Here is a 15,468-nt window from a genome sequence, read left to right on the forward strand (position 1 = left end):
TTTATATGTGTTTTGTCCTTTTCCATTTTGAAAAACCAATACTCTCTCCATTTTATTTTATATGTCATTTCTTTTTATAAATATATTGGTTATTCCCTCTTCTTATTGGAACACATGTTGACTTGTGGTGAATACTTATTCCCTCTTCTTATATAGTAATATTTAGTATTATATTATCAAGGAGATTAATTTGAATACATTTCATAAAAAACCTCATCGAAAAAAATCATAATGTGTTTCTTATTTTAGTTTTTAGAAAAAATATAATAATATACATGAATTGTGTTTATTTGTATTTTTTTAAAATGTGGTTTACATTATTTTTCTTATTTTAAAAGGTGACGCCGATTATGAAAAATCATGCTTATGTCACTGCCTATACGCATGTCACCTCTAGGGTACACTTTGAATCGTGACACGCTATTTCTTTAATAGTTTAATTTATCTGTTTTATCTTGAGAGGAAATAATTCACAACGTCAAATATAGTAAGGCGATTAAATTCCTTAAAGATTCACAATAAATTTTGTGGACTTGAATAGTTCTTTTCTCTTCATCTTAACTGTTTCTGATTTACTATGTTAGGTATGTGTATGTAACAGTATGTGCAGTTTAGCCCTAGGGATGAGAATATGAGAAGATAATTCCAATTCAGTGGATGACCATGGAGGCATCTTAAAAAGTGCTTTAGCACAAATTATATTATATTTTATACATGTATTATATATGTTGTTAAATATTTGGACTATCTGTCCAATTGTCTTTTAGCTTTGATGTGAAGCAAGATTTGATTAGCTAATTCTTGTCTTATTGTCAACAGCACCACTGAAATTAGGCAAAATTGTACAGTAATAATTCTATTCTTTTTAAAAGGAATCAGTAACACTGTTACTCTAACGGCTGTTCTTTTTAAGGATTTAAAAAAAAAAAAAACACGAGTTTGACCTGAAGCATGTGCTTCAATTTATGTCATACTCTCAATCGTTTAATTACTGTATGAGTGACGAATAAATCTTAATTCCTTGTAAATTTTGGTTGTATTATTATTTTACTAATAGTTATTGATTGACATAGAATACTTGCGTGCTGCAATCATCTGTGTTTTTTTTTCTTCAACTTGTGTATAGTTTAATAATTTTAGAATTGAGTTATGACGCATGCAAATCATTAGATAAAGAAACAAAAATGCTATGTTTGAGGGTTTGTTTAAAATGTATTTTTGAGCACTTTTAATTTGGCAAAAAGTGAATATTTTTGTCTTTGTCAAATATTTAACGAACTTTGAATGTTAAATTTAACAAGAACCGTGAGAAAAAAAAAATTCACAAGAACTTAAATGTGGAAATGCATTTCTTTGATGTTTTTGTTGGTATCGATCGGTCTATTTTGGAGTATGGTATAGTTTTTTTTAGGATGCGTGATTTCTGCCACTTTTAAAAAAACTACTCTATTTTGGTATATGATGTATTCCCTCCATCCCATTTTATATGTCATCCCTTTATATAAATAGCTGGACCACAATACTTGTCATTTTATAAAATTTATGCATAAATTATCATATTTTGCCTATTATACTCTTGATAGAATAGTTAATTAATCTTGTCATTTATTGACTTAAGAAAACATTTCTTTTTGCAAATTTTTTTTTTTTTTTTTTTTAAATATCATTGGATATTGAAGTTTCATTAATTTGGTTTACACTGCCTAAAGTTTTATTTGGGAAGTGAGAATTTTTTCATATTCAAAGTTTAAATTTAAATATTTATTTTCTTAAATTTTATATTAGATTAAAAAAAGTTAAATAAATTAAAATAATAAATATTTCTGACTAAAGTCCGACCACACAATTAAGAGTTTTAAGTTGTGTAGATTATTATTTATCAAATTAAATCACTTGTAAAATAAATATACATAAATATTTGTGATTAACACTGTATTACTCTCAACGTCTCATTTTATATGTTCACTTTTATAAGTAGCTGGACAACAATAATTGTCATTTTATAAAATTTATGCATAAATTATCATATTTTGCCTATTATACTCTTGATAGAATAGTTAATTAATCTTGTCATTTATTGACTTAAGAAAACATTAAATAAGGGTAAAAGGGTAAAGTTGCATCATTTCTTAATGCAAGTGCAAAGTAAAAATGTGACATATAAAATGGGACGGAGGGAGTAGTTTTTGGTGTTGTGATTTGGAGATTTGATGGGAATTTTCCAAGTGCGTGTTTTTGGTTAAATTTATTTTTTCCATTGTTTTCATAAAATTTTGGCATAATACATAAATATACTATTTAACGTGGTCTAGGCTGACATTTGCATATACCATTCAACTTTTAGTGTGCTCAAGTAAGCACTTAAACTTGTATAAAGTTGAACAACACGTCCTATGTGACATAATACATGTAAGACATTATGTAGGATGCATGCCATGTAAATTGCATGCTATGTAAGACGTGTATATCTATTTGTTCAACTTATTCAAGTTTAAGTGTTTATTTGTGCACGACCGAAGTTGAAGGATATAAATATTAGATAAAATCAAGTAAAATGACACGTTTATGTATTATGCCTAAAATGTAATAGTAAGAATTTATTAAATATTTGATGAAGACCAACTTAAAGGGATAAAACTGCTTAAATATATTTACGAGACCATTTTAAACCTACTACCAAATATAATAGCCATATGTGTCATTTTCTCCAAGTCATTACGTAAGATCAAAAAGTAATATAGGAAATGCTACAGATGAATAAAAATAAAACAATCAGTTTGTGTGTGGAAATATTAGCAAAGGATATGCCGTCTGATAGCTAGAACTAATTAACATACCCATTCCATTTTAGTTTCTCTTTTCTGGCTAATCACAAAATTAGGTCAATTCTTTGCCCATATGGTTATCAAGGAGAGAGGATTATTTTTTTAATGTATGATTAGTGCAAAACGACTAATTTTACCAACCATTAATATCAAAGGTCCACCATTTTTAATCATTTGAAAATCACAACTATATATAAGTACACACTGCACTATCAACTATGTGTACTTCAAATTCAATCTCAACTACCAATAATACATAACAATTTATTATTAGAAGATGTTAGGATAGCCTTGAGACAAAGCTAGCATATAATGCACCATGCAAATGAATAAATAGAGGTGTTATGATTTATGTCATGATTAGAACTAATAGATTGATCAGTTAACCAAGACTGGAAACCTCAATAAGTAGGACAATAAATCTAGGGCCAAACACTTGATCAGAATGATACCAGAACATACAGAATGTTCTAAATTTTCACATAGTTAGACCATGAAAAAGAATAAATTGAACCCGCATGAAAGAAGACATGATTAAATAAATAAAAGTATATTCTTTTTAACAGCTTAAATTTTAACACGAGATGGTCACACGCTATAAAAATACTATGTAAGATTTCCTATCACATGCATGTCCATCAGGTTTTCATTTCCTTGCTTTAACTGAATTAAGTATAGGTCAAGGTGGTGCATGTAGTATAGCTAGAGAAAGATGGATAGCATAAATAATATGCTAGTATATATCTTGACCATAATTGTATGAGTATCAAACATAGATGGTGAACATCATATCATTTCCATGTTTCAACAGATCGAGTACTATTTCAAAGGATTCATGGAAAAAATCCTGATGAACTGACTGCCAAAGTAATTTTAGTCTCAGAAAGATAGAAGCGTATGTTGATATCAACATCAATTTACTGCTAATAGATCACTATTTTTCCACTGAAATTTCCCCTGGAAAATGTTCAGTGGCTATATATTCCATGAATATTTTGATTGAACAGGTGAGAAAAGAAAAAGTGTACACAATGTTTTCATACGGAAAAATTAAAGAAGTTTTCCATTATTTCAGTAAAAATTTACTTCCCACCATGCATCTTCCCAATGAGCTGATTCAATGGGAAATGAGTGACAAAATCATGTTATATAGCACAAATTTCTCACTGATTTACGGTGGGAAAAAACTTTGTTTCTAGTAGTGATCTACAAGTACAAACTTCCTCTCGAGACTAGTCCACAAAATGGGGATCATTTGATCATATTCATAATGTACATCCAGCAAACTTAATTTGGCAAATACAAAAAGCAAGATTGACAAATTAGCAAAATTTGGAACTAACTGAATAAAGTCTTCAAGTCATGTTACATATATCAGGATGAATTATAAGTTCCTGATACTATAAGCAAGAAGCTATAATGAACTCGAGGACTTCACAAAAAAGAGGTCAGACTAAAACAACAACAACAATGTCTTTACTCGTAGGCTGGCTATATGAATCCTCACTATCCATGAATTTCACTCTATTAAAATCAGCTTCATTCCGAAAAAACAAAAAAAAAAAGATGCATATATAAAACCTGAGGTGGTGAGGATCACACAACATTTATATCCTATGGAAAGTCACTTGAAACTTGTATCATCATGAATAATATATGTGAGTTCTTGTTGGATTACGTCCACATTAATAATCCTTGGCTGATCAGTACTGGAAACCTGCAAGAATAACAAAAACAAAATGAAATTGATAATGATCTTTCACAATTAGCACAAAGCTATATATATATACGTTGCTCGGATATAGAGCACTTCTTAGGATCCTTCATAGGTACATCAATATTTTTTAAGAGTCTGAGCAACATAGCAGTTAATTAAGTACTACTAAAATATGAAATATTACTATGGAGTATATGAGTTTAGGGACGGATCTATATGGTCTAAAAAGAATTCAATTGAAACCTCTTCATTAAAAAGTCATGTTTATGTACAATTATACATACTATTGAATCTCTTTAACACAAGGATCAGAAGCTCATAATGTAGACTACAACGACTGCTCATAGTTCATTTAGCTAGCAAGTTTAACCACCATACATTTTTTGAATCCTCTTGTCAAAATTTCTGGTTTTGTCACTGTGTTATATATCTAATGAAAAGTACTATCAATTTTCTTATATTATACCTCAGTTCGAATAGTGTGAAGTACACTTGTAGTGTTTGTTTTGGTGCAGCTGCAGTTCACTATGCTTAGGCCTTGTTGAAGTAACACTTGAAGAACCCTAGAAAGGCGGAACCCGAGATCACAATTAACCAAAATCTCCATGCCATCCAAGCATTCTTTCACTGTCACAATAGCAGCTGGGGAGGAGTCTCTAGCTGTTGAGCTTCCACTTTTGGGATTGCCATCAACATTGCTTAAACCAGTTGACTCTTTCATCAACTTTTCTCTCTTTTCTTCCAAATTCTTAACACTCTTCTGTAGCTGTTCTATGTAATTCGCCGCCTCAAGTATGTGGTCCGATGTAGAACGTTTTCCCTGAAAGATTTCAAACATCTATGCTTTGTAGTTACAACATGTTAAAATACATTGATATATAGAAAAATTGTTTTATATTGTTAGTGTATATAGGTTAAATAACTCGTAAATGGAATGAGTAGGTTCATGATCTGAGCTAATTAAAGTTAGGGAAATCGAAAGAGAAAAAAAAAGGAACATGAGTTTCTCAAACCTTAATATTTTCAAGAGGAAGTTGTTGTCGAAGAGAAGCATAAAGAGAAGACATTTCTTGTCTTCTTTGCCTTTCGATTTCTCTATGCATCACTTTCTTCTGTTTCTTGTCCTCAGTAGACGCAACAGATGATTTCCCTCTCTGATTGTCGTTATTATTGAAGTTGTTAAATGTAAGATTGTTGTCTCCTAACTCCAATGAATCAAAAGGAGCAAAATCATTTACCAGATCTTGTTGGTATATGAAATTAGAAGGATTGGTAAATGTTTCATGTGGAAAAAGGAGCTGTTGATGGGAATCATAATTAGTATCATCATCTTGTTGTAAAGGAAACATTGAATGGAAATTATCCATTAATACCAATAATTAATCAGTTTTGACCTTAAATACAGCAACTGACTAATTAGTAGTAGACAAAAAAAAAAAGGAAGAGATATATGTTTGTTAGGCTGTATGATCTGGGAAATCTTGAAAGAGGGGTCCTTAATTATTTGATGTCAAGATTCTTAATTGTTCATAATTAAACAGATTTATGTAAAGAGATAATATAAGCAGATCTCACCGGCCAGTTTCTTTAATCTTCTACGTGTGTACTGAGTTTATTTCTTTTTATAAAAAAAAAAAAAAAACATAAAACTGCTAATTAATTAGTTCACACTCGTGTGGACCAAATGCCCTACCTAAGAGACCAATTATTGCATTATTTTATCGAGCACCGTGACCAACATTTTTATTATGTCAATTGTGTGACTTGACCAAATATTCTAAATAAATTTGTTTAATTGATAATTCCACCTCAATATAATTGATAGTCATTAATTTATCATTAGGTTTACGGCCTTGATTACTGTGGCTTGTTCAGATACTTAATGTGCTAAGTCTAATCGAAGTTGGCTTGACCAAAATATATATATATTATTGGGTAATATATCCTTTTAGCATAATGTACGTCTTGTCTTGTGTTTTCCTATTTTCTTTTCATGGAATAACCTTTGCGTGCATATGTAATAGGTTAGGTAGTTTAATTTGTAATTAATTATACTTTGTGAGGATTTGGTTTTTATGTTCCGCTCATCTTATGTATGTGATATTAATTTTGGTTATTTATTTTAATAAATAAGGTAGGGTCTATATCAAATTAACCCCTTGTCATCATGGGAGGTGAAAGTTTGGGCCGATGATTTAGTTAAATAAAATGATCTTGCGTTTAACTCAATCTTTACCTGAAGTCTTTATGAAATTGACTTGGGCACTCCAAAAACAAGTTCGCTATGGAGAGTTAGAATTGTCCAATAACACATAAGAAGATCATTCATCTCATTGATCACATGGCCATATCACACCAATAGGACTAGATATCAAATGTACGTGGGCAATTCAATATGGGGCTCATTAATCGCCGATGTGGTATGAATCATGCATAGATATTATGTTAAGAAATAGATCTTTGACCTAACTCAACCTAATAATTAGCTCTTGAGGAAAGAATTATTTAAAAGGAAAAATTACAGGAATCCACCTTTTAGTTTACTTATTACAATTATCCCCTATAAGTTTTACAAATTTCCAAAATCCCTCATTTTCGCACATCAGATTAGTGTATCTCACGCATCAGATTAATGTATCATCGCTTATATTATTGTATCTCGCGCATCAGATTAGTGTATCATGTATAAAATGTAATGTATCTTACTTAACGAATTAAAGGAAAAATTACAGAAATCCCACCTTTTAGTTTACTTATTACCATTATCCCCTATAAGTTTTACAAATTTCCAAAATCCCTCATTTTCGCACATCAGATTAGTGTATCTCACGCATCAGATTAATGTATCATCGCTTATATTATTGTATCTCGCGCATCAGATTAGTGTATCATGTATAAAATGTAATGTATCTTACTTAACGATTAATGTATCTCGCGCATCAGATTAATGTATCAGCGCTTATATTATTGTATCCGTTTGAGGAATTTCTGTAATTATAAATTTTTAAGGGATAGATTGTAATTCTGCCTTAAAAGTATGTGATTTCTGTAATTTGCCCTATTTAAAATCATATGAGGATATCACTTAGCCCATTAACCACCTACGTAGGACTTCGTCACTCTTCAACAAATGTATTATGTATCGGAATCAGATTTTAATTAATGTAGAGTCCTACTTTATAATGGGAGTTTAATTACTCTCTCCGTTTCAATTTTGGTGTCACGATTCAGATGGTCAAACTAGCTAACTTTTTATACGAATTAAAAATATGCACTATGAACAAATTAAAAAAAGTTACAAACACATTATAACATGTTGACCTAAATTTTGTTTGTGTAATCCGTTTAAGGTGACATTTTGTTCATGAGTAATCTTAGTTTGTGTTTTAAGAAAATCAGTCTAGCAAGTGGGTTTCCACCATTAGAAAGAAAAAACAATTATTATATTAAGAAAAGAAAAAACCGAGCAACAGTGGAATTTAATTTTTTGTAATTAAAATAAGACCAAGTTGGTCTTCATTTTGATTTGGCTAGAGAAAAAGATATGTATATATCCAAATCTTGCTCATATTGGAATATATTAATAAGTGTATGAAGTTGCATCTATCTGTGAGTTGTCCAAAATCATTTTTATATAGACTATGCTTACTAGGACGTGAGTTCCTATAGATTAGCCTGCCCTACGATGTATAAAGAGGACATGACAACTTGGCTCTAAAAAAAAAAAAAATTGGAACAGTATCAATTCCTTAAGATACAGAAAGATTTTTTTTTTGTTCTTTTTAAAAGAAAAATGGGAAATTGATAAAGTTAGGGATTTGTCATCATGTATTACGTACAAAGACAAATTTTTAAAAATTAAAGAATAGGTTAACAGCATCGTATCTTCTAATTAGAAAGAAAATCAGGAGTTTCATTTGCTTATAATGTGTTTTAACAATTTTAAAATGATTAAATGTACTTGTTTTGAGTATTAGTTGATGTATTTGGTACATTGGTAGCTAGTCCAAGTACAAACCCCCAAAGGGTATCCCTTACCTTTATGTAAAAGGTAGTTCAGCTCAATCTCTTTTTTTATTTATTGGTGGAGACTCTTAACCCTTTTCTCCTTTTTTTTTAGTTTCAAAAAGCTTTAGACAATTTAGGGCCCGTTTGGCCATAGATTTCCCAAATAATATTTGGGGAAAAATTTGGCAAATAGTGTTTGTCCATACAATTTGCCATTATTTGGCAAATATTTTTGGCAAATATCCCAAATTCCCAAATACTAGTTTTTTCTAGTATTTGGGCCAAATCTCATTATTTGGGATCTTTTGAAAATTGAAATTTTACACCAAACTTTTATCTTTTACAAAAACACCCTCTATAGTAGTTGTTTGCGTTGTATTACATAATTTTTTACGTGAACACCAAAATAGTGATGAAATATTCAGTGAATATGAAAGTGATGATATGGTTGTTGATGAAAATGATGAACAATCGGCTCAAGGTAACAAAGTCATGTGCTTTGTCTACTTCACGATGTATGAAATGATGTTTGTTGCACTCACTCCAAACTACCACATTGCTCTAGTGGCATGGAAACTACTTGTTATTTGTTGCAACGAAGATCCAATTGACTTGTAATACAAAATTATGGTTAGTTTTGATAGTTTTTAAAACTTATGGGTATAAATCATATTTTTCTAAAAAGTGAAATATATTTCACAAATACTATGGCCAAACACATGATGAAATTTCACCCAAATTTTCACCCAAATAATATTTGCCAAGAATATTTGGAAATCTATGGCCAAACGCTAGCTTAGACTGTGTAGAATAATATAGACTTTCTAAGTAGAAATCTTCTAATGTAAAAACTAAATTGTAACACTGTTATTTTTCATAATCGATAGTTATTATCAAAGTTATCCAAGATAATTAATTAAGTCATTGCAAGATAGTTGACAAGTGATAAAAGAAATAAATTTTTGGTCCAACTCAATCCCAAAATTTAGCTCACAAGGAGAGGGGTGACCAAACCATATAATGAACCAAGTCCCTCATTTCTCACATGTTGGAGACTCAACACTTTGTGCACACCTAATCATTCGAACTGGAGCTTAACAATATAATATGGGAGTTAGTCCAACAGACAAGTGGATTGTAGCTCAGTTGGTTAGTTGTATGACGTATGTATCATCATCCTAGTGATTTGGGGGGCCACGTAACTTCCCCCCCCCCCCAAAAAAATGGGGACTTAATTAATATCAGTGAAATTTGAAATGGGTTTTGAGTCCAAGTTCCCAATTCCACGAACGATGCAACAACTCTAACAACATGAACAAAAGATTTCATGCTCACTTATAGAAATACTGGCCTTTTATGTGGTTGTTATTCAGATTGTATTATGTTCAATTATGTGTACCAAAAAAAATTAATTGTATTATGTTCAATTATGTGTACCAAAAAAAATTAAAAACCCAAATTTGATTAATTGTTCCTTTTGGTTGTAAGATTATTAATCTTATGCAATAGTACTCTGAAGCAGTCTTCATTACTTTATCCATACTATGAAACTTGAAGTTGTGTCATGTTTTGAGGGTGCAATTTATATGGAACTTTATTTCAAGATCGATTTAATATAATCCACAAATATTGTTAGGCCTTAAAAATTCATTATGACAATGTTCTTTCTTTTTAAGAAAGATAAGAATCAGCTAAAGGATGTGAAACATATAAAATTTTATCTCTAAAGAAGAAACTCAAAAACAGTTAATACTTAATTAGTCATAAGATTATAAGTGATAATTTAACAAAAGGATTGCCACCCAACCCATTTAGTAAGGTCTTTTTAAAAACATTTACTATATGGTTCCAAAAATGTTGACTTTATGTCAATTTCATGCTTGTATTCTATGTGAATCTTTAAAACACATAGAACCAAACAGTGAAAAGGAAAAGTTGCCACCTCTTTCTTCCAGTTGGCATTTATGATTTACCTCGCTGAAAAATTGTTCATCATCTTTGACTAACTCACCGTAGAAAGCGCTATCCATCTATTTACTTGTCAATACAAGCTCTTTAATAAATATTAATAAAATAATAATTTAATTAATTTATGCTTAGTTAAATTATTATTTTATTAATATTTGTAAGATTTGTGTATGTTCAGACTTCTCAAATTTCACTTTATGGGGTTATATATCGTTGTAATTTATTTTAATATTAATCTTAATTTGATACTACTTTTCTTTTAACAACATTATTTTTTCTTTATAATTATCAAAATTTATCTTGGTTTTCTATAATAATATATTTGTTCCAATTTATATGACTTGATTTCCTTTTTGATCCGTCTCAAAAATAATAACACATTTAATAATTTAGTTTTAAAATGTTTATTTTACCTCTAATGAAATTATTTAATTTATAGTCAAACAAATTATAAACACTTATTTTAGACCACAAATTAAAAAAAAAATTAGTTTTAAAATTTCGTGTTAAATCAAACTACTAAATTGCGACAAGATTGAGCAAGTATTTTGAACCGGTTATTTTTAGTAATAACGACAAAAAAGAACTAGACTGGATGGGAGGGAGTACTTTTAGCATTAAAGCAATAACGTTGAACGTTCACGTTCACTTGTAAATGTGAACTTTCCTTGTCATTACTGGCCTTTCATTGACGAGGAATCAAAGAATAGGGCAATATTTTCTTTATTTCATGACCATCAACATCAAAGCAGTACGTACGATGTTAAATTGGCTGTCATCGTTTATCATCTTTGTCGATTTTTCACCCTTTATTTGTTTGAAATAAGCTATAGATGTTTGAGATGCTCTTCGTTAATTATTGCTTCTTCAGTATAATTGAATAGTATATATGTAATGAGCTAGTTTGTGAGCCCTTCTAATTAATTTCTTGCAAAGCTCCTAAAGGGAGAATACTAATAAATTAATGGGACTGTATTGTGTATACCGTGCTCATTTTCTTTAAAATAATTGAGTAAAATGAAAATTTAAATAAGATAGTGACATAGTTAAATAATAATCAGATCCAGTAGACACGTGTCTTAGATTGAATTATCGTCCCGTTTATCATTAAAAAATAAAATTCACATGGTGTGTAGACCAAATAACAAATTAAATTGCATAGGTTCACTCTTAACTTGCATTTAAACCCAATTAATGAACTTTTAAATCATCATTTACCGCAAAAAAAACGGAAACATATGATTTGTCCAAACATAGGTAAACATAGATAAATTAAATTGCATAGGTTCACTCTTAACTTGCCTTTTGTTATGTGTAAAATTCTAACACACCTAAGATGTTTTGTTAGCAATTTATAATAATCCTTCATAATTAAAACTGTATTATTATATAAGTTATGAAGGAATCTATATACTTTTTTTTTTATTATGTTAAGTAGAAAATGAAATAATTAATACTCCTATATGAATAACTAATACAGATAACGAATTTCAATCTTACATTACAAATACTTACGCAACTCTAACTAACCACCAACAAAATGACCCATTTAAGTATTTTCTGAGCATGTGTATGTTTTCAAACAATTCGGAATTAGTTATGCACATGATTTTACCATCTATATTCATTCTAATATATATGCCAGAGAGACAGATTAAACCTTTTATTCCAGCAAAGCATGCAACATTTAGTATTGCACTATGTATATAATCCAAATGCAAATATTTGTCATCTTCTCCTATGACATCAGAAAGTCAGGAGACTGGAGATCCATTTCTCATTCTATATTTTCCATCATGAAGTGAACAAATATATTATTGAGGAAATGGATCGAGAGTCTAACTAACCTCAAAAACTAGTTCAAGCAATTAAATAAGAATAACCAAATTATTTTAAGGACCGATATGGGACTCTTCACGTGGATATATCTTCATCATTGATCTCTTGCAAGTCAAATCTATATAATATGCTCAAAACCACCATTATTTTTAGGGATAAGGCATAAGTATCTTTCAGATTAATTATGACTGAAATTTCAAAGACACACTTAAATTAAATTAAGGTCATATTACCCCCTGAACTCATTTCTTTTGTAACTTTGTACACCTTTGGGCTTGCGTGCATGGCACACTCTGTGACTCCACATAGGTAAAAGCGTGTGACAGATGTTTGCATGCCACATAAGCCAAAAAGGTGTACAAAATTATAAAAAATAATGGGTTCGGGGGTGGTAATAGGACCTTAGTTTAGTTAAAGTGTATCTCTGAAATTTGAGTCATAGTATAGGGTACTTGTGCCTTATCCCTTATTTTTATTAGCTCAATCATCAAGCATTTTCCTAACCTCTTTTATTGAATAGTAGTAGTAACTAAAATCACATATTATTCGAGATATATAAGAGGGAAAGAAGGTCTTGATGATTACTTGGCATGATTCTTGAGTTCTGACTTAAGGATTTCCACTTAAAAACTACTCCAAATCAATGTTCATGATCACATCAATCAACTTTGTTTGCAGTGCATGAACATTGATACATTTCATATCACGTACCTGCAGTAGGATGATTCATGATTAAAGAAAGGTGATCCAATGCTCAAACAACAAATTAAAGCTCGAAATGCCTTAAGACATAGTAGTATATAATTTTGTGCTCTCTCTAATAGCATAAGTCGTCTTCATGAGATAATGGACATATAGTACTATATATATATGGTATCAGAACATATAGAGATTATGATAGAGTATGTACGTACATACCTCGGATTGAATTTTATGGAGAGAGTTTTGATTGACATTAGCAGAAACACAAGTAACAACATCAATCCCTTGTTACATTAATTAGCTCTTGTATCACTCTGGAGATTGAGGGCTAAATTATTTCCTTTTGCATTGATTAAAATCTCTACACCACCTTGACATGGACTCACTGTCACACAATGTTGGGATACACTATATTTTCCTTTCCACAAGGATTATTATTCCTTGAGTTAGGAAGCATAATTTTTAGCTTCTCTTTTTTCTTTCTAACTCATTCATATTTTCCTGCAACTGTTTGATATACTTCACCGCTTCATGCATATGATCCAACACTGATCTTTTTCCCTAAATTAAGAAGAATTAAAATAAAAATAACCATTAATATTATCAACAATACCCTATTGAATCCTTAATTTCAAACAAGAAAACAAGGAATTAGCAACAGACAAAATTTAGTATCTAAACAACAAAAAATTCATGCTAATCTCATTTAGCTATGGGATTAGCAATGGATTATTAGAAAATCTATTTAGCTAAGAGCTATTTATCTAGGGATTAATTATCCGGAGATTATCGATAAATCCCATAGCTAATTCAATGTTTTCTAGTAAATTCCCCCTTTCCTCTTTTCTCCTAGAATATATAATTGGCATATTCAGATTTATAAGGTTATACGGAAGAAAAAGAAAATTAAGGCATAGAGGTGGATCTTATGAGTTACTCATCTAATAAATACTCTTAATTGCTTTCGTCTTTGAACTATGTATGTGTATTTCTACTGTCTCAATTTACATGACATATATTTCGATAGACGATAGTCAAACTTTTGATGGTAAATTTAAACATAAAATCTTTAATTTTTTTCGAAGGCCTGTACAAAAATTAGGATAATCTGAACATTATCACATATATAGTCTAAAAAGGGAAGAATGAAATTTTAGTAATAGTAATTGATTTGGTGTAATAATAATACCTTGACATAGTGAATAGGGAGGAGAGATCTTAGAGAAGACTGAAGAATAGACATTCCTTGCCTTCTCTGACGTTCCAAATCTCTATGCATAATTTTCTTAAGCTTCAAATCATCATCATTAACTTTATGTGGATTATTTGTACCCAAATCTTTTTCTTTGGAATAATTTTAACATGATTTAGCTGATGATGAATAGTGGTCCGTGGAGAAGGATGAATAGCATAATTCATAATGAAATCTTGGGAGATTTGGTGTTGTTGGCAAGAATTTGAGAGAATCTGAAATACCAACTCATTATCATCACTTTGTTGTAAAGGAAACATCACTCAAAAACCAAAGTCAACTGAGGAAGGTGTGATCTCTAATATTTACTCTTAATGGAAGATATGGTTGTTGCCTTGTTGGGATTGTGGATACCCTCCAATATTATATTATCTTCTTCATAAACAACTCACTCTCTCCAATAATTTTTTTTATTTTTGGTGGACTATTATATTACTCCCTCCGTCCCACTTTTACTTGTTTTATTATGCTAAAATAGATGTTCATTTTTATTTATGTACTCCTTCTATTTCAAAAAGAATGATCTCCTTTCCTTTTTAGTTTGTTTCAAAAAGAATATCTTTTTTCCTTTTTTGGTAATATTTTACTTCCAGCTTTTCACGTGGCATGTTTAAGACCACAAGATTAAAGGGCAATTTTGTACATTTGACATAACTTTAGTTTAGCACCATAAGATTTAAAAGTCTTTTTTATTTTCTTAAACTCCGTGTCAAGTCAAACTAGGTCACTCCTTTTGAAACGGAGTGAGTAATATTATACTTCCTCGATTTCTATGTATATGTTGTTCTTATTAAAAATACATATTTCTTAATACTTGTCATTTCACAAAATCAATACATAAATAACAATATTCTTCCTATTTTACCCTTGAGAGTTACTAGCCTTCAAATTATGAATTTGATCAACATATGAAAACTAAATGATTAATTCATGTTTATTGATCAATTTAATTAATCAAAATAAATTAATTTATGTTCATTTATTGAAAATTTGTCTTCAAAAGAATACTAAATAAGGATACAATGGTAAACTTATTTAATTTCTTAAGGAATGTGAAATCTAAAATTGTTACATATAAATAGAAACGGAGGGATTATCACTTATTTAAGTAATAATACATTATTTTTGAGCAACTTACAAAAGAGACTATAGTTTTA

General features: G+C 29.9%; 1 protein-coding gene and 1 long non-coding RNA gene across 2 annotated transcripts; both read right to left on the reverse strand.

Annotated features, from left to right (window-relative positions):
• Positions 1-4,139: 4,139 nt before the first annotated feature.
• Positions 4,140-6,130, reverse strand: LOC102582117 (transcription factor bHLH118-like). The gene is made up of 3 exons (XM_006357839.2): positions 5,556-6,130; positions 5,009-5,362; positions 4,140-4,542 (listed from the first exon to the last, which is right to left on the reverse strand). Exons 1-3 carry the CDS (start codon positions 5,907-5,909, stop codon positions 4,450-4,452), a joined length of 801 nt encoding a protein of 266 aa, XP_006357901.1. The 5' UTR covers positions 5,910-6,130; the 3' UTR covers positions 4,140-4,449.
• Positions 6,131-11,982: 5,852 nt separating this feature from the next.
• LOC102582438 (uncharacterized) lies at positions 11,983-14,713 on the reverse strand. The gene is made up of 3 exons (XR_368145.2): positions 14,249-14,713; positions 13,276-13,620; positions 11,983-13,068 (listed from the first exon to the last, which is right to left on the reverse strand). It is a non-coding gene; the product is annotated as an uncharacterized lncRNA (long non-coding RNA).
• Between the last annotated feature and the right edge of the window lie 755 nt (positions 14,714-15,468).

The sequence above is a fragment of the Solanum tuberosum genome, unplaced genomic scaffold (genome assembly GCF_000226075.1).
Source record: "Solanum tuberosum cultivar DM 1-3 516 R44 unplaced genomic scaffold, SolTub_3.0 scf00255, whole genome shotgun sequence".
NCBI lineage: Eukaryota > Viridiplantae > Streptophyta > Magnoliopsida > Solanales > Solanaceae > Solanum > Solanum tuberosum.

Excerpts from the sequence above, each read along its gene's own strand:
- LOC102582117 (XM_006357839.2), bottom strand. The coding sequence starts at position 5,909 with ATGGATAATTTCCATTCAATGTTTCCTTTACAACAAGATGATGATACT. Across the intron at positions 5,363-5,555 it reads TTCCTCTTGAAAATATTAAG|GGAAAACGTTCTACATCGGA; the intron begins GTTTGAGAAACT and ends GAAATCTTTCAG. Across the intron at positions 4,543-5,008 it reads TTCACACTATTCGAACTGAG|GTTTCCAGTACTGATCAGCC; the intron begins GTATAATATAAG and ends TTATTCTTGCAG.